This window comes from Eleutherodactylus coqui, chromosome 9 (genome assembly GCF_035609145.1).
Source record: "Eleutherodactylus coqui strain aEleCoq1 chromosome 9, aEleCoq1.hap1, whole genome shotgun sequence".
NCBI classification, from domain to species: Eukaryota; Metazoa; Chordata; class Amphibia; order Anura; family Eleutherodactylidae; genus Eleutherodactylus; species Eleutherodactylus coqui.
Genome location: NC_089845.1, coordinates 41,360,556 through 41,383,614, shown reverse-complemented (window position 1 = coordinate 41,383,614; position 23,059 = coordinate 41,360,556). Strand labels below are relative to the sequence as shown.

General features: G+C 44.5%; 1 protein-coding gene across 1 annotated transcript in view; it reads right to left on the bottom strand.

Annotated features, from left to right (window-relative positions):
* EXOC2 (exocyst complex component 2) overlaps positions 1–23,059 on the bottom strand; it is a 168,571-nt gene that overhangs the window by 13,443 nt on the left and 132,069 nt on the right. Inside the window, exon 22 of the mRNA XM_066579268.1 lies at positions 17,549–17,690. Within this exon, the coding sequence (XP_066435365.1) occupies positions 17,549–17,690 (142 nt within the window). The remainder of the gene's footprint in view (positions 1–17,548; positions 17,691–23,059) is intronic.

Sequence of the window (23,059 nt, the reverse complement as noted above, 5' to 3'; positions counted from 1 at the left end):
AGCCCGCACTGATCTACAGCCGAGCAGTGCATGTTCGATTACCCTGAAGTGCCACCACAAGGGAAATAAAGCATTACACATTTCCCATTGTTTTCTTCCATCTCTCATTGCACATTTCCCATTGAAATCAATGGGCTGTCTGTGTAATGCATGGGCAAACCAGGTCTTTCATAGTAAGACACTCTCTGTAGCGGCTATGCAGTCCCAACCAGACCATCTCTTTAAGTGTTCAAATGGACACTAACTTTTCACACAACTTATGCTCCTCTAACAGCCTGTGTGAGAATCAACAATCTTGTAATATACTTGTATACTGAAAATGAAGTTTGATGTGCATACCACTCCCTTGCCTTTGTAATCCACTGCCTGTTGTTAGGCTATTAGCTTCTGTAGTTACAGGGACATGGGGACACTGCTTGTTACTACATGGAACAGAGGGGGCAGCCATTCAGATGCTGGCTTGCAGCTGATTGGTGCAGAGCTATACCAGGCAGCATTAAACTGTGGAAGAGGAAGTACTGGCAATATGGCTGGCTTAAGACATGAACTAAACCTGTAAGTGGATTGCAAACAGCAGAAGCATAGAAAATCTACATGGAAAAATGAATTAACAGAGTCAAACTGGGTGCAAACAAAAAAAGGAGAGGCTCCTGGGCTGTTTGTGAAAATGCAGGTGAAGCTTAAATATTAAACAAAACTGTACATTTTTTGACAGTTTCCAAATTACAAAGTTTTTTTTTTTTGCAACAAGAATACAAGTTCATGTACCACTGTAAAAGTGAAAGTTAATTTCCATAACTTGGAAAGTTCTACTACTCAGGTGCTCTCCATAGAAGCTGCAGCATTTTTATACACAACTTAGCGGCACTGTGGTAGTGCACCTCTTCTTCGTGCTTGGGGTTACCTGTGATGCATTTCAGTACTACTATCATTTGCTAGCAAGACAGTATGAGGAGATTTGTGAGTGGAATCTGCAGGTTATTAACACTTAAAACTTTTAAAAAGAAAAACTTATGCTCATGTGATAAGTACCGTAGTAACTTTATTTGCCTAAAATTATGTTTTTGCAAAATCCCCATAAACCGTTGTCGCTAGAGGCCTATCCTTCTTCTAATCTGCTATCAACCGCTTGTTGTCAAGTAAAGTTCATGTGTCTCTTCACACGGGACAAATGGATTTCCCTCCTCGCACCCCTCTCCATTGACTTAACATAGCGGCTGTTCAGCACTGAACGGTTGCTATTTACACTGAACAATGAGCGATCAGCTCATCATCCATCGTTTATGCAGCATAAACCATGGACAATGAGCAGCTCGCTGAGTGTAAATAGCAGCTGTTCAATACTGAACGGCCGCTGTGTTAGGTCAATGGAGAGGAGCACGAGGAGAGAAATCTCCTGCAGCCTCCCCACTGTGAGCCAGTCATACTAGCGCCCGTGCGGGGAGCAATGATGGGGTGCGTTAAAAAGCACTGTCAAATGCAGTTAAGTGCGTTAGAGAACGCTGATAAAAAAAAATAAAAAATCACATTGTTTTGCTGACACCGTGTGAGAGTGGCCTTAGAATACAGCACACACGCTCCTTTATGCTTGATATATATATAGCACTCATCTGTAATACTTCTGCTGCTCCTCTGTTTACACAATACAAGTCATACAATTGACTGAAATAGGGTTATTCCTCATCTACACACATGGCAGCTTATTCTGAGAAGTCACCTGCAAACTTTGGTACGCTACTGGGCTGTACAGAAGTTGTCGAAATGACGCCCACATTTTCTGATATGACTACCTCTTTTGCAGCTATTGGCCTAAAGTAGACCTCATAGACTTCCTGCTTTCCCCCCCAGTATACTCTACACATGGTGCTGGTAATACTGAGAGCACGCGTTTCTCTTTTACCTCATTTCTTCTGCATTTGGACCAGATAGAAAAGACATTCATCTGTGTGGAAGAAGAGGTCTCATAGCACTACCATGTACATAGTGCATGCAATACCCTGTGTACTGCAGTGTACTGAGTGATGTCAGAGAAGGCAGTGTCCTTATAGGAACTCCTCCTAGACAGTTCAGTAAGGTGCTGCTATTTTGAAAGTTCTTGTGGTCTTAATGATAATGTATTTACGACTACTGGATAGCCCATGAGACATACCACATTTGTGCTTAGTATTTACTGTAAAGGTCTAGTTACACTGTGTTGGCAGTTTACATTGGAGCACTGGCATAACTATAGGGGATGCAGAAGATGCGGTTGCACCCGGCCCCAGGAGCCTTTGGGGGCCCATAAGGCCTCTCTTCTCCATATAGAGAGCCCAGTACTATGAATAAAGCATTATAGTTGGGGGCCCTGTTACAGGTTTTGCATTGGGGCACCCCAAGATAAACTTTTGCACGCGGGCCCCTGAGCCTTTATCTATGCCCCTGCTGATTGGAGGTATACATACCTCTAGACCACCTCCTCCTTGTTTGGCAGGATTCCCCCAGTTTGCTTTCTGATTTTGTTTTCTATCTCAATAATAATAGTTTTGGTCTTTCTTTTACTTTTCACCAACATTCGGCCTCTCTTCTTGATGTCTTCTTTATTGGAGACTCTTTATCAAAGACGATTAATCCTAAATTGTATAGGAAGCCTCCTCAGGCACAGAGTGGCTGCCCCTCATGTGATTAAACATCTCCCAGTAGGAGAGTTTATTAGAGCCAAAAGGGCAAGTTCATTGGAAAGAGAGTGTTGTGTTATTTCTGACGGGTCGCGTCATCGTGGTTAAAATAAATAGGCACAAAAATATAGCAGCATCAAAAAGCAGACATGACTATTTGGCACAATCTAAATGACAACCCAAATGTTTGACACAGTTCAGACCCCCAGAAGTTGCATCTAAATTGTTATTTAGTTTTTTCTTCTAGTTTTAGTGTGGATTTTTTTTTTTAACATTAAGCAATTCTCAGCCCAAAAGATAGTTCCAGGACTATCTTTCGGGCCCGACATAAAAATGCCTGATGCTATATTCGCTTGGCCGAGAGTTTTTACGTCTCAGAAATACGCCCATGTGATCTGATGCATCGGAATTCAATGCATCAGATCACAGCGCATATCGGCCGGCCGTGAAAACGTCCGGCCGATATGCGATTATGTGAAAGAAGCCTCAAGATGGTGCCCGAGAAGCATCAGACAGGGGGCTGCAGTGCATGGAAGTGGCTGCAATACACAGAGGAAACCTCCAGAGTAATACAAGCAGTCAGTTGAGGGAGGCAGTGATGGTAAAATGGGTTTTCGACAGAATGCCCCTTTAAAGTACTAGGCTGCATTTTTTTACTCTGTACCACCAGAGGCCTAAATTTTCCCTTAAACTTGAATTAACCAAAATGGCTAATATAGTCTTTAGCAGAAGCCAACTTGCTTTCTGTTAAAGGGGTTTTCCCATGACTTAAAATGGCTTTACAGGCACCTTATACTTCCCGGTTGCTGCTGACCAAGACCTGTGACTGATGCAGCCAATCACTGACTGCAGCAGTGACCTTCTATAGCCAGTGACTGGCAGCAACAGTCACATGATCTGGTCAGCAGCAACCAGACAGTACAAAGTGGCTGTGAAGCAATTCTAAGTTGTGGAAACCCCCCTTTAAGCTCACATGGAAAGCCTAGTCCTTCGCTTTAGTATTCTTTGCCTGGCTCCAGCCTCATGCCCCTGGGGATCTCATTGTGAGACTGTTCCCACAACCCCGCTGAAGACCCCTACAAACATCTTCACTGTGCTCAGCCATCTATCTCCGGGCAATTGAATATCGTACAGTAATTCTTTTAGAGGATGTTTGGATGCAGCAGAATTTGCTACATGCAGATTACACCCTTTGCATTGCAAGTGTTGAAATCTACTGCAAGAATCTGCACCATATATAGCATATAGTGGATTTAAAAACCGCCAGCATGCGCTAAATCATGCACAGATGTTTCAAGCCACAAGTGGGATATGGTGAGGACATATACTATACACCAGTGTACGCCAAGTAACTGATTTTGTAATGAACCTATACATTGTATAGGCTATGTTCACAATTCTCCAGTGGATACCCAGGATGTGTCCGTAGATAAGGTGATCAGATTTTCCCAGGGTCAAAGCAGGATAGAGGGGTGTGGTCAGGGGGCGGGGCTTGCAGCCACATATGGCTGGTTAAAAAAAAAAAAAAAAAAGACAGGGAGCAGATTCTGCATCCAAAACACGTCACAATCTGTAACATTTGTGTTGATTTTGACTGGAAATCAGCTGCGTATTCAGAGCTGATTTCATACTATGAGGCGCTCCCCCTCACCTCCTCCAAAGGCTTCCAGTTCTCAGCAGCCTGTAGTGGCCTCAGCTTACCAGCATCACTTGACCAGCAGTGCCGCACCTGACCAGGCCGCTGGGGAGCGCTGACCGTGGGAAGCAAGCCCTCAGAGGAGGGGAGGAGGAGCGCTGCTGCGTATCTGCAGCTGATTTCTAGTCAAAATCTGCACAAAAAGGTAAAGAGATTTTGATTGTTCTTTTAGATGCAGAATTTGCTGCGGAAATTGATGCTGCGGACATTCTGCAGCATTTCTGCCATGTGTAAACATAGCCCAAGTCAGCTTGAGGTACACTGCCATGTGCAGAGTGGCCTTACTAGTATTAGCGACCCCCACAGTGACCCCAGTAGTATTATGGCTCCCCTATACCAGCCCCAGCAATAATAGTCACCCCCACAGAAGCCCCAGCAATAATAGTCACCCCCCCCACAGTATCCTCAGCAATAGTAGCCCCCACAGAAGCCTCAGCAATAATAGTAACCCCCACAGAAGCCCCACAATAATAGTGACACCCCACAGATGCCCCAGCAATAGTTGTGACCCCCACAAAAGCCCCAGCAATAGTTGTGACCCCCACAAAAGCCCCAGCAATAGTTGTGACCCCCACAAAAGCCCCAGCAATAGTTGTGACCCCCACAAAAGCCCCAGCAATAGTTGTGACCCCCACAAAAGCCCCAGCAATAGTTGTGACCCCCCACTCTGACCCATAGAATGAGTTTTCCCCTGTACCACCCCAGTGGGCCCCACAGTGATCCATATACATACCCTTCTCCTGGTCTTCACAGTGTTGATGACCCTCTCTAAAGAGAAGCGCTGAGGAGAGGAGGATCCCGAATGCACACACTGCCATTAGTGTATGCATCCGGTCCGCAGTGCTGCACAGTGATTACCCGTCAGGGAGCTGCGGCACCTCGCCCGTAATCACTTTAATGGTGACCAGACGTCACCAGAAAGTGGGACAAATGCCTGTTTCGCTGGGGTTCCGGCGGAAGGCGGGACACAGGATCCCAATGCAGGACTGTCCCACCAAAATCGTGACGTCTGGTCACCTTACCGTAGAGCTCTATGTATCAGACGTATGCCAAGAGAGTGCTGCTTTGGCATAAACCTAGGCAGAATGCATCTGCACACCTTTATTCTAACTGTATGGAAAGCAAAGTCAACTACACTTTCTAATACAGAGGCCTCCTGCAAAAACCATGCAATATGGGTGGGTGCTTGTTTTTTTTTTTACATTGGGGATCAATGCCAGAGTATGCAACCATGTGACATACAGTTGCCTACATCGTGGCCATATGTTGGTCAGCTGCAAGAGCACCGCCAGTAGAACCATAGGGCTTATTCACACGGACGCAAACGCATTTCATCTACGTTTGTGTGACCAAAATGCACTTACGCCTACTCCGGCATGCATTTGTGTGCGCGAATGCACCGTGTGTTTGCGCACACAAAAAATACACGCAAAATCCCATTGATTTTGTGTGTATATGAGCAGTGAATACGCAGCTTTTCTACGTATGTTGTGCGCATTTACACAAGCCCATTGCTTTTAATGGGCTCTCACGGTGCGCAAATGTGCAGCAAGATGGGATATGGCACGTTTTTTCTAGCAATCCCCCACAGTGTGAAAAAATATGTGGATGTGAATGAAGCCAAGGAAATCAATGGGTTCTATTCCCAGCGCAAAATGTGCGCACATAATATGCTGTGTAAATACGCTCCTGTGAACGAGCCCTTATACTTTTTTTTTTGCCTAATCATCATCATAAGGTCCTCTCTCACACCGGAGTAAACTGCTGCACACCATGCGCGAATATCACTCTCACGCAAGTACGCAATGACATACGAACTTACTGCATGCCGACGAACCGCCACAATATTTTGGTGTGTATGTGCGTGTAATATGTGCCAAGATTGGTACTGCATATAACGTGCACAAAAACCGCGTGCAGGGACCATGCGCTTGTGTGAATGGCGCCTAAATGTGAAAAAAAAAAACCCAAAAGGGCACAGAAAAACAAAAAAAAAAAAGGAAAAAAAACACACCAAGTGCATTTTTAATGTCAGACACTGGCTCTAGTAAGTAATTCTATGCAATAATAATGTTACATAATTTCTCATAAATTCTGGTGGGTATTCTGCAACAAAAAGCACATGAAACAAAATAAGCCGAGTGTAAATTCTTCTTCCTTCCCACCTCTACACGTGTGGTCTGCGATGATATGATGGTTTACAAACCCGTTTGTCATAATAAAGACTGTAAAAACAGAAAAATGATAAGCGCAGTACCTTGGTTACTGCAGTTCTCAGGCCTCTTACACAGCTAGAATTCCCTAACCTTTAGAAGCAGTGTATCCACCAGGTGGTCAGCGGCGGTACCTGTTTATCATGATGTCACGTCTGCGTGAAGTGTCCCCACCCACACATCCCCGTATCAGCACTTCGCCTACTTGTCTGTGTCAGTGCTGGGTTTTTCCCAGACCTGAAATAATAAGAATAACAACTTTGCTTCTTGCTCCATTTCTGTGTTCCAGTAAACTGTAACCAATAGCTGATCCAATAAGCAGAAAGGGAGGCTGTACGATGGAGAGAAAAGTAGACCAAACACGGCTTGCGACTCCTTCCTCTCTATCGAGTACAAAGGAAAACAACAGAGTTGTGGCGAGGAAGTGGCATGTATTAGCTGCAAAACATTGATTCACCATGTGCCACTGTACATGAGAACACCAGAATGGTTTACATTGACTTACGGGACGTTATATCAGCGTGTTTTCTGTAAATCGTCGTCACGTCGTAATAGATTGGGCTAGAGCCGAATATCATTACTAACCGTATGGTAAAAGCCCGGAGCGATTGTGGTTAGTAACAGAACTCCGACTCTGCTGCTCGGTTGTTGTCCCCGTTGACGGTAAAAAGTCCTTTTGCTAGGTCATACATAGAAGTTCTAGGTGGACGTATTAATCTGATTGTAGTCGACTGGGGGTCAACAACTAGCAGAGAATGGGGATCGCTGTCACATAGGTCTCACCACCCTGGGGCCGGCGCCCGTGCCTTGGATCCCAGACGGTCTTATTCCAATCATAACCTGATTTTTGAAGTTTATGACCCCAGAAGGGGGTCCCAGCCGTGGCCGCCTACAACCCCAGCATGCCTAGTAATATAAGCTATACAGTCCCATATCTACAATCGTATTTAATATTGTAATGCCGACTGGAAAACCAATAAACATATTTTGAAAGAAGTTCTAGGTGGAGGGAAAAAAAACTGTTCCAAACCAGCTTAAAAACTTTAGGATTATAATGTTCCAAGTTGGGGGTTTTAACCCTTTCCAATCCACTGTCTGATGACATTCTGATTGAAGGCTGTACAGCTCTAATGTCGGAAGACACCCGGCAGGGTATTCTTACTGTATATTACTGGCCGCTCTGTTGTCGGGGGCCTCTCCAGCAGGTCCTCTACCGCAGTACTGGCTCTAGCCAGCAGATGGCGCCATTGTATAATGTCAGAAAAAGAAAGCCCCCTAGAAAACCCTGAATCCAAAATTGGATTGCAAAGGGTTAAGGCAGACCTGCTATGCCTACTAGGTTGTTTTACCTTAGAAGGGCACGTGCTACGAAGAGCGTTGGGCTCAGGCATGAATGCCTTTATACCGCGCAATGGAATATCTTGTACTTATGCCTGTCCTAAGTCCGGTATTTCTCCGAAATTTCAATGATTCACAGGTTTCGATAAACAAGAGTCATTAGAGCTTAATGGCCCCTAATCCTATGCAGCTCCCATATAAGGTCGATCAGGAAGGGACAGGCAATGGATATTTGCTCAATCGATCATAAAAGATCTTAGACTTGCTTGCATTCCTAAGGCCCCTTTGGTCGTTTAAGTGACTGAAAGTGCTAATCGTTCGGCGTGAACGCAGCCAGCGAGTGAACGATAAATCGTCTTTGTTTTGTTCATGTTATGCAGGCGTAAAAATCATGGTTGGCTCGTTCGCTAATCGATCGGTTTGAGCACCGATCGTTCAGTCGTTCTCATTCTCTTAGGCGAACTTCAAACGGGCCAGCGTGATATGGGGCCTCCATATCACACTTGCTATCCATATGAACCGTAAGCAAGTGAAAAAATTCTCTTGTGCTCCAAAATGATGATACCACACTGTTTAACAGCCCCACCAACGAGGGGGTAAAATACGCAAAAAATATATATGAAAGAATCCATCTGGCGCTCTCCCGTGTTTACAGATACTTGCTATCCATATGAAATCCCTTCGAGGCGTTTCCATGGCAAAACAGCCTCACATCACTTTGGGGATGCAGCGATCCTCCGGCACAGCTGTCACAGCCGCGGCAGAGGATCGCAGAGTTCCTCCCATTGCTTTCAATAGGGTCGGCGCTGCTGCCGTTGGCCTCATTGAAAGCAACAGGCGCTGTGATTGGAGAATATGCAGAAAGATAGAACACGCCATGATTGGTTTCCAGCATAGCATCATGACGCCGTGCAGAAAGACATCGCTTGTGTATGACCCCGTTCAAAAGAATGGGGTTCATATTTGTGCGTCTCGCAACGCACAAATCTTGTGCGATTTTGATGGCCTTATACAGCGATTGTGAACTACGAGTCAACGATATACCTGCTTGTATAAACAGGCTGTACGGGGCAAATGAGCAAACTCCGAAATTGTTCGCTCGTTCATCCCATAAATCGTGTAGCGCAAACAGACCCTTACTCAAAACTTTGGTCATTCGAGGAGTTCTTATGTGGGTAAATACATTTACTGCCATGCACATAGTGAAAAGAAAGAACTAGGAAAACAGAAATGTGGAAACTTTTTCCATGTATGGCCAACTCTAGTTTACACTTGCAATCCCTACATCCCCAATGTGGCGTGCCGAGTCATTCATACAAACTGTAGCTGTAATACAGCCTATGTAAATAGCAGATGTCATCTGTGACGGTGCTGCGGCGTGCAGGACCTCCATATATCCGCACTGCCTCCTTACTGCTGACTGCTACGTGGAGCTCCGAGAGTTCTTCACGACGATCTTCAGAAAGCACAAGCACGCTTTGAGAAAGTAGAGAAGTTTCATTCAGAATTAAAATTTTGGAAACACTCTTGGAACGTGCCCACATATCTAACCACACTTCCTGTTTTTAGCAGCAGCTTTACGAATTGCCTATTGGTGTTGGGCTAAAATTAGAATCAAAAAGGAAGCTATAAATAAAGTCGGTACTTTTTGACAAGAAGTGCTCATTAGGTAAAGTCGCTGTTTTTCCAAAACATTATGGTGCGCACGTTTTCCTATTCCTCCATTTATTGTAAAAGCTATCGTTTTTAAGAAACACAAGCGAACACCTGAGAGCGGAGCGCGCTGACATTTAGGCAATTTGCTGCGTATGTGTGTTTAGAAACGAAGATAGAACAGAGCACTGTTTAACCTCTTCTGTGCCATTACAATGCACTGCATGGGGGCTGATTATTATACCCATTTAGGCCGCCTGCGCACAGGCGGGTCAGACCCCGCGTGTGGGATTCCGGTAGCGGAGTTTAACCCAGTGCCCGGCCGGTGATCCCAGCTTCCCTCTCCGCCGTCTTCTCCTCTGTTGTGAATATGAGAGCCGAAGCGCCGGCGCACAAGCGCAGTACAGAGGTCGCCGGGCTGTCACGGCTCCCGCGACTATTCTGAAATGATGATTGCAGAATGGTTGGCGGGACGGATGGCTTCTATTGACTTCAATGGAAGCCAGACGTGCATAACCCACACAAAAATAGCTGCATGCTGCGATTTCTCCCCCGCGAGCAGAAAATCATAATCGATTTCTGCTGATGGGCAGGAAATTGCGTTTTCTTACAGCATGCCATGGGCTGGATTTGCTGCAGAATCCAGAAGCGGAATCCCGCTCCGGATTTCGCAATGTAAATCCGCCCGTGTGCAGGAGGCCTAAGGCCTCATGTCCACGGGCACGCACGGTTTCCAAGAGTGAAATTTTGCAGTGGTTTGCACCTGTGCCCGCAGCCATGAGGCCTAAAAAACGTTTTTTTTACCTCTCCGGAGCCAGTGCGGGTCTTCTCCGTCCATGGCTGGATCTTCCTTCTTCTGCACTGTGGATGCACAGTACTTTCTTATTTTGGAACGCATGCTTTCCCGCGGCACGTCCACAGTGTCAGCTGCGAGTGTGCTGCGGATAGGGCGGCTTCCATTGACTTCAATGGAAGCCGTCCGTGCTGGAATCCACAAAAAATGGAGCATACTGTAATTTTTAACGCCAGGAAAAAATGACATCCGCATGCTTTTAATTCTTTCGTGGATGCTAATGCATTCCTGTGAGCGGCCTGATTTGTGGGTGCCCCGAGTGGGTTCTGCAAATCAAATTCACCGGTGGACATTGGGCCTAAAGCGGTTGTCCACTTTGGGCAATGCTTTTATTTAGCAATTCATTATTCTGCATCTGTACATTTTCGCTGCACTGATGCGCCAGGGAAAGTTTAAGCAAGATCCAATAGATGGCCATGCAACAATGGAGACGTTGGACACAGCAGCCTGCCCAGCTCTTAAGAAAAACAATCCTTATTGTGAATATTCCCTAATAAAGGACCGGGATGTCCCTTCTAGTCCCTCAATAAGCACTAATAGAGCATATAACGAGGGCTTCACTCACAGAGTATAATGTAAGGTTGTCACTTTTACCCTTTCAGACTTTAAAATGCCGTTTACCATGCGCTAAAAAACAACAAAACTTTTTTTCTGCAAGTTGGTACTAAAATGATACATTTTTTAGGTTTTTCCTGCTTTAATTTGTTTATTTTTGGAATCGCTATATTCAAAGACCCAGAACACTTTTCTAGCTTTCCTTCCACGGAGCTGCGTGAGGTCTTGTTTGTAGTTTTAATTGTTACCATTTTGGAGTATATACGACTTTTTAACTTTTATTACATTTTGGAGAAGAGTACTGAGCAAAGATTTTCTTTTCACAGTGATCACCTTACAGACTAACGAGTTTCTGCACTTTCACTTCGGAGAGCATCTGCTCCATTGGCCGTTTCTGGGAGCTGAAGGCAGGCCTATATAGCGCTATAAGGGGCAGTCTTCAGCTAGTAGAAGGAGCTGAAAATGGTCAACGGGACAGATGCACTCCGAAGTCAAAGTGCAGGAACTCTTTAACCCCTTAATGACGTGGCCCTTTGCCCCCCCTCTTTTAAAAAATCGTAACTCCTTTATTTATCCATCGATGTCGCTGTATGAAGGCTTGTTGTTTTTTGCGGGACGAGTTGTAGTTTTCAATGGTGCTATTTAATGTACCATACAATGTAGTGAAAAACTTAAAAAAATTCTAAGTGGAGTAAAACGAAAACAAAAAACAACATTCCGCCATCTTTCAGTGCGTCTTGTTTCTACGGCGCACAACCTACAACAAAAAGGACACAATAATTTTATTCTATGGGTCAGTACGATTACAGCGATACCAAACATATAGTTTTTTTTCTGCTGGACTACTTTTAATTATGTAATTTTTTTAAAGTATATTTTTGCCGCTATCTTCTGCACACAATAACTTTTTTACTTTTCATTTTCTGCAGGACTTCCTGTAGTCTGTGTTGGTACCATTTTGGAATACATACAACTTTTTGATTGCTTTTTATTGCATTTTTTCTTGGAGACGGGGGTGACCAAAAAAAAGGGCTTTTTTTCTGATGGCGTTATTATTCAGATATTTTATTGTAAATATGGCAAAAGGTGGGTTTTATAAACTTTTATTACTTTTTTTTGTAAAATAAATAGTAAAACTTTATCGATCATTTTTGTACTTTCTTTTTAGTCCCCAGAGGGGGCAACAACTTGCGATGCTTTGATGGCTCCTGCAGTATGATGTAATACCATAGCATTACATCATGCTGCAATCAGGCAGGCAGTCTATCAAGCCACCATAGCCCCCGGCTTCCATGACACCCGAACAGGGATTGCTTGATAGGCATTCTGCCATGACAGCCCTGGGGCTTTTCAGAAGGCCCCCGGCTGTCATGTCATGACATCTGCACGGCTCCCTGCAATCTCATCGTGGGGGGACGCATGGTGCCCTAGACCATCGTTTGGGGGATTTAAATGCCGCTGTCAGGATTGACCGGCATTTACAGGGTTAACGGCTCTGATCAGCCGTGCGGCTTATCGGAGCTGTTGCCGCTGGGGTGTCGGCTGTAAGAAACAGCAGTCACCTGCTTTGTATGATAGGAGATTGCTGCATGATCTCCATTTATACATACACAGACACTCCCATCACAGTTACTAATCATGATCACAGCTGCTGTCACACAGTCATAATGAAGGAGATGACCGTTCATCAGTGTATATTTATGGTTTGTAGTATATTTAGGGGAATACAGAATGTAATGGCGGTGTTTTTTCTGCAGCAGACATAGTAAAGCCTCCAGCTGTTCATGTAATGCTATGTTGATGGGACTGCTAGCATAGAACAGTGAAAGCAACATCAAGATGGTGCCTGATAAGCATCAGACGGGAGGATGCACTGCATGGCAGTGACTGCAATATACATAGGAGATGTTCAGAATATGCCGGGCAATAAGATGAGGGGCAGGGAGTGGCCCTTTAATTTATTATCATTACAAATGCAGGGTTATAAAAAAAAATTATTTTTTAAGAGTGCAAAAATATTTTTTTCAATTATTCAACTATTTTTTGTCACTATTTTTATCTTTTTTTATAATGTGCCTAATGAACGTGCATTGAATCTACCCGATTTATTGTGTAGGTTTCCCCACCAATGACATTTGTTCCCTATCCATGGGATAGGCCAGAGGATAGGGAAGAAATGCCTGATCACTGGGGGTACGAGCACTGGGACCCCCTGCAATTCCAACATTCAGTTAGGAATAGGAAGATATCTCTGCAGTGATTCGTTTTGAACACGGGAAGCAAATTGCTGAGCTGCTCCAATCAGCAGTTCCGCATATGAAAGTATGAGAGGAGCGGTGGTGTGCCACGGCGGTGGGACTCGCAGCCATCTGACATTTATCCTCTATTCTCCGACAGGGAGTCTTCCCATTAATGACATTAATCCCCCAAGTAACTTTGCAAATATACATTACAGTTGCAATCAAAATTATGCAATTCCCACTGAAAATTAGGTTTATTTAATAAAATTTACAAACTTTTAGCAGTTTGCAAAAACACAAACATGAACAAGTTAAACAGCTTGATACCGCTAATAGAACAAGTGGCTTCTCCAAGTTCAACCCAAAATGCCACTTTTAATGGCTACTAATGGGGTTTCTAAAAGCTCCTGATCACATGCAGCATATTTCCCATGTGCAGAATTGAGGACAAGTGGGGGATTGTTTTGTCCCAGACTTTTGATTTTATCCTTCACAATGCAAAGAGTGAACCTACACAAATCCATAAAACATGACAATTTTGTAGTGGATTAACTACAGATGTGTGTCAAAATCCGTAGTATGTTTTCTTCATCTGAGCCCACCCTCTGACCTTTCGCAGATCCGGCTGAAGATACCAGAAGAAAAAGTGCTGCGTGCAGTGGTTTTTCTCCAGTCCAAAATCCGGCCATCTGGATGGAAAGCGAGCAGATCCCATTATAGACATAGGGGTCTGCCTGGCGTGATTCAGATCTTTGGCTGCATGGATTTCCCTTTCCTGCTCTCTGAACGCTGAAGGAAAGCGGAACCCCCGGCATAGGTGTGAGCGCAGCCTTACTCAGGATCAGTACACTATATGGCTTCCTACACGCGGCCCAGTGTGATATGGGGCCATGACACTCAGCCCCAAATTGCACATGTGTAACGTCGCCACGGATGTGAAGTCTCCCATCACTTCAGTACAGTTGTGTTCCTGAAAGCTGCGCCGGAGGCAAGTGTTTTCAATGGGTAACCCCCCACCATACGCTATGCGAGGCGTTTTCTGGCCTCATTGAATACAATGGGTGATATGTTCTGACGGAATGCCAAAAGATAGGATACGTCGTGATTATTTTTCCTACAAAGTGATACGACGTGGGAGAAAAATAGCTCATGTATGAGACTGGGGTCCATATTCGTGCGGGATTAGTACATCTTGTCCAATTTTCTCAGGCCGTGTGAAAGCAGCCTTAGAATTACTATGTATTTACAGAGGTACTCAGCGATTTCAGCTCCAGAGCCTACAGCTCACTAAATAAAGCAGCCTGCCTTCTGGCCACGGGGACCCGCAGAGGCCTCAGCAGAACACTCAGACAGATGTCACGCTGCGCAGGAACCTGAGGTTCACCTTGGCTAACCAGAATATTCTTTTTAAAACTTTAATTTGCTGTACTCTAGAGAAGTGCAACTCCGGTGGGACCCGCCGCTCACACTGCACACACAGGCTTGTGGACATCAGCAGCGAGTCCAACAGTGTCACAATGAGTACCTCGATGGACTACTCTACTATACCCGAACCATATCTACCTACAGATACAATTCTCTACAGCCGGTTACATTTCCAGCGGGGGTGTCCGTAGCTGTAATGACCATGAGCCGCAGGATTGCTGATTTCTGGTCACTGACACCATAACAATACGCTTGACAGTTTGCATATACAAGGTTAGCATTCTAAAACCGTTAGCATTTTACTTACTTTCTACCTCTACAACTTTGATTTCCGCGATCGGAGCATGAACCAGCAATGCGCACTTCTATTAACTCTTTAACCCCTTAATGACACGGCCTATGTTGGGCTTAAGGACGCAATGATTTTTGGTGGATTTTCTTCTCAATTTCTCAAAAGTCATAACTTTTTTACTTTTCCGTATAATGGCTTGTTTTTTGCGTGGCAAACTGTAGTTTTTATCGGCGCCACTTTTGGGTACATTGACTATATCGTAAAACTTTTATTATTTTTTTATGATCGCAGGGAGGGAAAACGCATCAATTCTGCCATAGATTATTTTTTACAGCGTTAATCATGCAGCATAAATGACACAATACATTTTTTTCTGCAGGTCGGTACGGTTACAACGATACCAAAATTCTTACTTTTTTTTAGGTTTTTCCACTTTTCTGCAATAAAACCCCCTTTTTTTTGGGAAGTCTTTTTTTTTCTAAATCGCTGCATTCAAAGTCCTGTAACTTTTTTATTTCTCCATGGACGCAGCTCTGTGCGGGCTTATTTTTTGCAAGACGAGCTGTAGTTTTTATTGGTACCGTTTTGGAGTACATACGGCTTTTTTGATCACTTTTATTGCGTTTTTAGGGAGGCAAAATGCTAAAAATTAGCATTTTGCCTCAGTTTTTTAATGCTTTTTTCTGTGCACAGTCAAAAGCATATTTAACTTATTGTACGCGTCGTTACGGACACGACAATACCAAATGTGGGAAATTTAATTTTTTTACCTTTTTTATGCTAATCTGAGAAAGCATAAAAAAAGGGTTTACTTTTTTTTTTAAAACATTTTTCTTATCTTTTTTTTTTTTACACAATTTCTGTCCCTCTGGGGCACTTACAGTATAGCACTGATGATCGCTGTGATAAGGCATGGCAGGGCTGCTGCCCTGCCATGCCTTATCGTTTATACAGCGATCACAGGCTACAGCAATACAGGACGCAAGTATCTGGCGTCCTGTTGTCATGGCAACCAGCCGGGCTCTCTTATATCGTGAGAGCCCGCTGATGTCACAGAGGGAGCGCGCTCCCTCTGTGAACCCTTTCCGTGCTGCGATCTACATAGAAGTACCCTGCTGCCAGGATGTAAACTTACGCCCTGGAGCATGAAGGGGTTAAAGACCCACAGTGCAGTAAATTTACAGCGTTTTGTTATCAGGATTAAAGCCTAGCACCAAAGTCCGGCACAGGTTTAAAGCTCCGGCAATCTCTCTTCCCCATGCTCACTCCCGCAACTCACCGCTCACCCCCGCCGGCCCCCGAATCTTTTGGCACGAGCGGGCATGTACTCCAAAATGGCAATACTCGCTCGAGTAATTTGCCTTAGCGAGTACGCTCGCTCATCTCTAGTTATAACAGGTTATACCGTGTTATCCCAAAAATAGGTCCTACCCCAATAATAAGACCTACCCCGGTTTTTGGGGGCGGCTTGAAATATAACATTTTCTTTTCCATCAATGTGGCTGTGTGAGGGCTTGTTTTTCGTAGTTTTTGGTTTTATTTTATCTTTTAAGTAGATGGGATTCCCAAAAAAATTAAAATCTGGCATTTTATATTTTTTTTTCTTACAACAGCTCAGTCTGGGCTAAAACGTGTGTATCTGGGTAAAGAATTGGCTCAGAGATAGAAAGCAGAGGGTGGTAATAAATAGTTTGTACTGTGATTGGGCCACCGTCGCTAGCGGGGTGCCACAGGGTTCAGTATTAGGCCCTACTCTGTTCAACATATTTATTAATGACCTGATAGAGGGGCTGCACAGCAAAATATCAATATTTGCAGATGAGACAAAATTATACAATATAATTAATGCAACGGAGGACAATGTGCGGCTACAAACGGACCGAGATAAGCTGGGGGCTTGGGCAGAAAAATGGCAAATGAAGTTCAATGTTGATAAATGTAAGGTTATGCACATGGGCAGGAGGAACGGATGTCACCAATATACACTACATGGGGTACGGCTAGGGAAAAGTGAGATGGAAAAAGACCTGAGGGTACTAGTGGACTGTAGATTTAACTGGAGTAACCAATGCCAGTCAGCTGCTGTAAAAGCTAATAAAGTCTTGGGGTGCATTAAAAGAGGTATAGGGGCGAGGGACGACATTATATTATAGCATTATTTTTTTTTTTCAGCAGCCTGCAGTTATTTTCAGGGAAGGGCTTATATTTCAAGCCCTTACCCAAAAATCCCTGCGGGAATTGCCTTCATCCCATTGCTTTCATTGGGGCGACAGCAGCGTTGGCCCCATCGAAAGCAATAGGATAGCATTGATCTCCCCTGCCACAGCTGTGACAGGGAGTTCTTTCCTCCCTGCAGGGAGTTCCCTCATCGCTGTGACAGCACTGTCATAGTATTCAGTGGTGAGGAGACCTTGGTGGAGCAGCTGCGCTTCTCCAAGCACAGCTGCTCCAGTGGACGGGCAAAGTCTTATGCGCTGCACATATGAAACTTTTCCCGCTCACGCGTCTTGCGCTAATGCATGGAGCGCCTTTTTTTCTTTTTTTTGTGAACATAGGCGAGCTAAAAAAACAGGCTCGTCTGACCGTGGCGTTGTGCAAAGCAAGAGCTCACAACTCATCCGTGGCTTACCTGTAGGAGTGAGACAGTCTTTCCAGTCGAAGTACCCAGCATAAATACCGGGCTCCAGAGATCCAACTATGGGGTCAGCTTTAATCTCGATAAATTTTTCAAATAGACTTTGGTCCAGCTCCTTCAGGGATTCCGTGCTGGCCTGCAATACGGGAAAAGCAAACAATTACTGGCTGGACTCCCTTATAATCAATACAGAAGGCAACAGTACAACGCTCATACATGTATGCCGGCCAGTCTCTATCTGAGCATAGCTCTCTGCAAACCCAAAGACAACACAACATCACATAACGGCCAATCAGATGAATGCCCGACACCATTTCGCCATTAGACATGAGCGAGCGTACTCGGAAAAGTACTACTCGCTCGAGTAATTTGCTTTATCCGAGTATCGCTGTGCTCGTCCCTGAAGATTCGGGTGCCGGCACGGAGCGGGGAGCTCCTGCCCGCTCTCCCCTGCTCCCCGCTGCGACTCACCTGTCAGCCGCAGCGGGACCCGAATCTTCATTTCTGCTATACTACACTTACTTTAGGCATTAACAAAAAAATTAATTAATAAGTCAAAACTAGATAAAAGTTCTTTAATCAAGTTGTTTATAATTTGATTCCGCCACTTTGCAAAAACATTCTCTGCAAACACTGTGGCAGAATTACTAATATGGTCTGATAGTTATACAGACAAAACATATACTAGACCGACTTAAAAGGAGCTGGATCTGCTAACCAAGTACAGCAAGGGTGGCCATCCACTCAAAAGAAGGAGCCCAGAATAGCCAATTTTGTCTATTTAGGCCTCATGTCCACGGAATGCGCAGACTAATAGACCCGTGCCCGCAGCCAATGGACATTTTCTTACTTGTCCAGATGCGGTGTGGGTCTTCTACGTCCCGGCCGGATCCTCTTTTCCTCTGCACGGCGGAGAATGCGGCTGCGCCCCGTGCATGAGCAGTGATTTTTTTTTTCAAATATCCTGCTTTCCCGCGGATCTGTGGCACGTAAGCACTGTGGGCTACAGGTGTGCCGCGGATTGGACAGCTTCTATTGACTACAATGGAAGCCGTCCGTATGAAACTCCGCAGAAAATGGAGCATTCTGCTTCCCCCCCCCTCCCCTTGCGTGCGATCCGCAAATTGGGGAAAATGGCATCAGCAGGTATTTAATTACCTGCGGATGCCTAAGGATTGTCTATGGGATGATTGATTTGCGGATCGTCTGCGTGGATGCCCAGCGGGAAATCCACAATTCAATTATGCCCGTGGACATGAGGCCTTAAGGCGACCATCAGCTACACAATTAACATGAACAATCATTTGTTTGATTGGCTGACCATAAGCTATATAGTCTCCCAATCATGCAACTCAACATATCGGAACATGTTAACTGACTGCGGCTGATATTGCACGTGTATTGGCGAATATGCCTGTACAATTAGAAATAAGCCATATTCACCTTTTAAGTCCCCTCCCCTTAAACACACACCCAGAGCAAGAACCCCAATCGCTACCACTCCAAATCCGGAAGAAGCAGGTACTGGTCCCATGCCGTACACTGGTGGAGTGGTCCCATGCCGTACACTGGTGGAGTGGTCCCATGCCGCACACTGGTGGAGTGGTCCCATGCCGCACACTGGTGGAGTGGTCCCATGCCGTACACTGGTGGAGTGGTCCCATGCCGTACACTGGTGGAGTGGTCCCATGCCGCACACTGGTGGAGTGGTCCCATGCCGCACACTGGTGGAGTGGTCCCATGCCGCACACTGGTGGAGTGGTCCCATGCCGCACACTGGTGGAGTGGTCCCATGCCGTACACTGGTGGAGTGGTCCCATGCCGTACACTGGTGGAGTGGTCCCATGCCGTATACTGGTGGAGTGGTCCCATGCCGTACACTGGTGGAGTGGTCCCATGCCGCACATTGGTGGAGTGGTCCCATGCCGCACACTGGTGGAGTGGTCCCATGCCGCACACTGGTGGAGTGGTCCCATGCCGCACACTGGTGGAGTGGTCCCATGCCGCACATTGGTGGAGTGGTCCCATGCCGTACACTGGTGGAGTGGTCCCATGCCGCACATTGGTGGAGTGGTCCCATGCCGTACACTGGTGGAGTGGTCCCATGCCGTACACTGGTGGAGTGGTCCCATGCCGCACACTGGTGGAGTGGTCCCATGCCGCACATTGGTGGAGTGGTCCCACGCCGCACATTGGTGGAGTTTGGCTTATTTCTTTATTTTACACGATCCAGATAACCCTTGTAGCCGGTACTGTACTTATCTGTGAAATCGTTCTTAAGAATGATCCCAGCAGCTGCAGTGATTGGCTACATTGCAGCCAATTGATATCTCATATGTACGGCAAGTTTTAGGCTGCATTCACAGTTTGCGTTTTTGAAGCATTTCTGAACCACAAAAAAACTGTAAGGCATGGTTGTGGAGCAAGTGCAATACGTATTTAATCCGCTAAGGACCGCCCACCGTGAATTTACTATATGGAGTGGGCTTGGGAGCCGATCCTGCTCCATATCCACTAGGCGTTGGCTGTTTCTGACAGCTGACACCCGCCTGAACTAGCTCCAATCGCTGCAGTTAACTGTATCGATGTCCCTGTCAAAATTGACGGTGTACCTAAGCGGCTAGCCAGAGGGGGAGCTCTTCAGCAGTACCCGCCCCAAAACCATTGCTGGGAGAGAGTGGGTTCACATGGCAGCTTGGAGCCTAGGGAAACCTCCCAGGGCTGCCATATATTCCAGTGTGGCACAGCTTAATGGACCATCATTAAAAATATAATACATGCAATACTAAACTATTGTAGCATATCGCAGACATGATCAAACTGTGGCCAGTTCAAGTTCCCTATAGGGACTAAAATGTAAAAAAAAAAAAAAAAAATTTTTGAGAATATTTAAAAAAAAAAAAAATAAAAATAAAAATATTTAAAGTAAAAAAAAAATAAAAACACCTTTTTTCATTTCAAATGCAAATATAAATAAAACAAACTAAATTTGGTATTGCCAGATTTGTACTGACCCGTAGAATAACGATAACATGCATTTTTTCGGCACCATGAACACCGTCAAAAAAAACTCCAAAACCCAATACCACAATTGCGTTCTTTTTCTATTTCACAGCACTTACAATTATCTAAGTTTTTCAATACATTAAATAGAACTATTAGGAAATACAACTCGCCCCGCCAAAATATTCTGATCAGTTACTAAATTCTTTACATAGAATTGATATAAAATATATAACATTCTATAAAACATACTAAAACACAATATGAAATTAGACCCTAAAAATAAAATAAAACATACCCAATATAAAAAATTAACAAAAAACCCCTCAAAATGATATAAAGTAGTTTTAGAACTTCAGAAAAATAATTACATTTTGTTACACTTGAATAAAAGTTACTATAAAAGAAATTCAACACTTTGATAGTGAAAAGCGGGCTTTAAAGAGACCTGAGCAGGGCCGTGTACACAAAACACACATTATGGAAAGATATTTAGCTTTGATCACAGCCTTGATGGGTCATCAAAGATAAGACTGAAGAAATTAATGCGATCTGTAATGCCGCCCACTCTGACATTTTCATTCTTTGAAAAAAAAACTCCCATACATCACTCATAAAGGAGAAGCAAAGCAACAGATTTCATTGACTTGTTTGATGCTACTGATAAGAGTAAGATGCTGACACGGAATATCTGTTGTATATGTCAGATACCTTCAGCAGAAATCTGCTGGCAGGAAGTGGACTAATGCAGTATATTCTTGTTATCGGGAACCTACAGTATCATCGTACAGCTCCGTCAGAGGGCTTCCAATGAATACCTATAGTATTGCGCATGGGAGTGGAGCATTTAAACAATTTTTGCACTGCTGAGACCCCCACCAATCTCAAGACAGGGGACCCATCAAAGTTTAAAAAAAAAAAAAACTTTAAAAAAATAAAAAAAGTTAAGTGGGGCGAAAAACAAATGGCACAACAGTTTTTTTTTCTTTCTATTGTCAGTCTCCTCACTGCAGGGGGTGCAGCAAGGAAGATGGGGGACATTCCCGGAATCGGTGGTGGTCTCAGTAGTGATAGGCTGTGGATATGGGATACTTACCATTCTGGTACAAACTCCTGTGATGTACCATATAATTTATTAAAAACAGACATTTTTATGGAAATGGAAAAACCCTGCAATTGCCCTATTTTTCAGGCGGTTATGTTTTTGTAAATGTCCATTGTCGCTGTATGAGGGCTTGTTTTTTGCAGGACGAGTTGTATTCTTCATTGGTGCTATTTAATGTACCATATAATGTACTGAAAAACTTTAAAAAAATTCTAAGTGGAGTAAAATGAAAAAAAACGATACGAAATTCCGCCATTTTCAGTGCGCCTTGTTTCCACGGCGCACAAAATGCAACAAAAACGACCTGATAACTTTATTCTATGGGTCAGTATTTTCTCCCTCACTTATCACAAGTCTGTAATGAGGCTTGTCTAGTAGTAGGAGGGGTCTCTTACATTGCTCTCTCTGCAATAGATGACCAGGCTTGCCAGGTCCTGCCCCTCAGCCGGCTACCAGCCAAGAGTGGAAGAGATAAGAAAGAAACTAACCTATATATTTGGTGCAAGATTTCTACACTGTGGTTTGTTTAAGTGACATACAGAATGTCACACAGTCTGAAACTAGGCACAATTATTTCTGCTGTTTAAGCCTAAAACCTGAATTATAAAAGTAGTGTTCCTTTAAAGGGGTTGTCCAACTTCTAGCTGTTTTCAGACAGCTCCATACTTTGCATAGTGGCTGAGGTTGGTACTGCAGGCTGAATCCTATTGAAGTGAATGGGACTCTGCTTGCAGTACCAAACAGAGCCACTGCACAATGTACAGAGCTGTCTGAAAACAGCTGGAAGTGGGAAACCACCTTTAAGTGTTTGCAAGAAACATACAAAACTGGATCAATACAAAATCCCTAGAGATGAGAGGCTGCTTTAATTGTTCCGCAGATTTTGGGAATTACCATCTCTTCTACTAACCACAGCAGTAAATAGGACTTCAGACTTATCCCTTAAAGGGAACGTGTCATCACTTTTCAGCCGTAAACTACGTTATGAGGCTGAGAGGTGAGGGAATGGGGCGTCCGGGGAGACGTTTTACATACCCATCGGGTGCGGTGTTCCAATGCTGTATCTCTGCAAAGTTGGTGTGCGCACATGCGCGAATCTTTTCAGATGGCTCTGTGCAGATACTCTACCATAGGCACCTGAAAAGACACAAGCTATATGCGCACCAGGGACACAGCGCTATTACAGGGCACCCTGGCAGTAGTAAATACAGCTCCCCGGACTACCTGTTCCCTCACCCCTGAGCCCGATCATGTAGTTTACACGGCCTAAAAGGTGATGACCGGTTCCCATTTAGTTACATACTCACATACTGGAAAACGGGTGCGTTATATACTTGTGGTGTGGAGACAAGAACATAAAATAAGAAATTAGTCTTTACGGAGAGACACATTTAAAA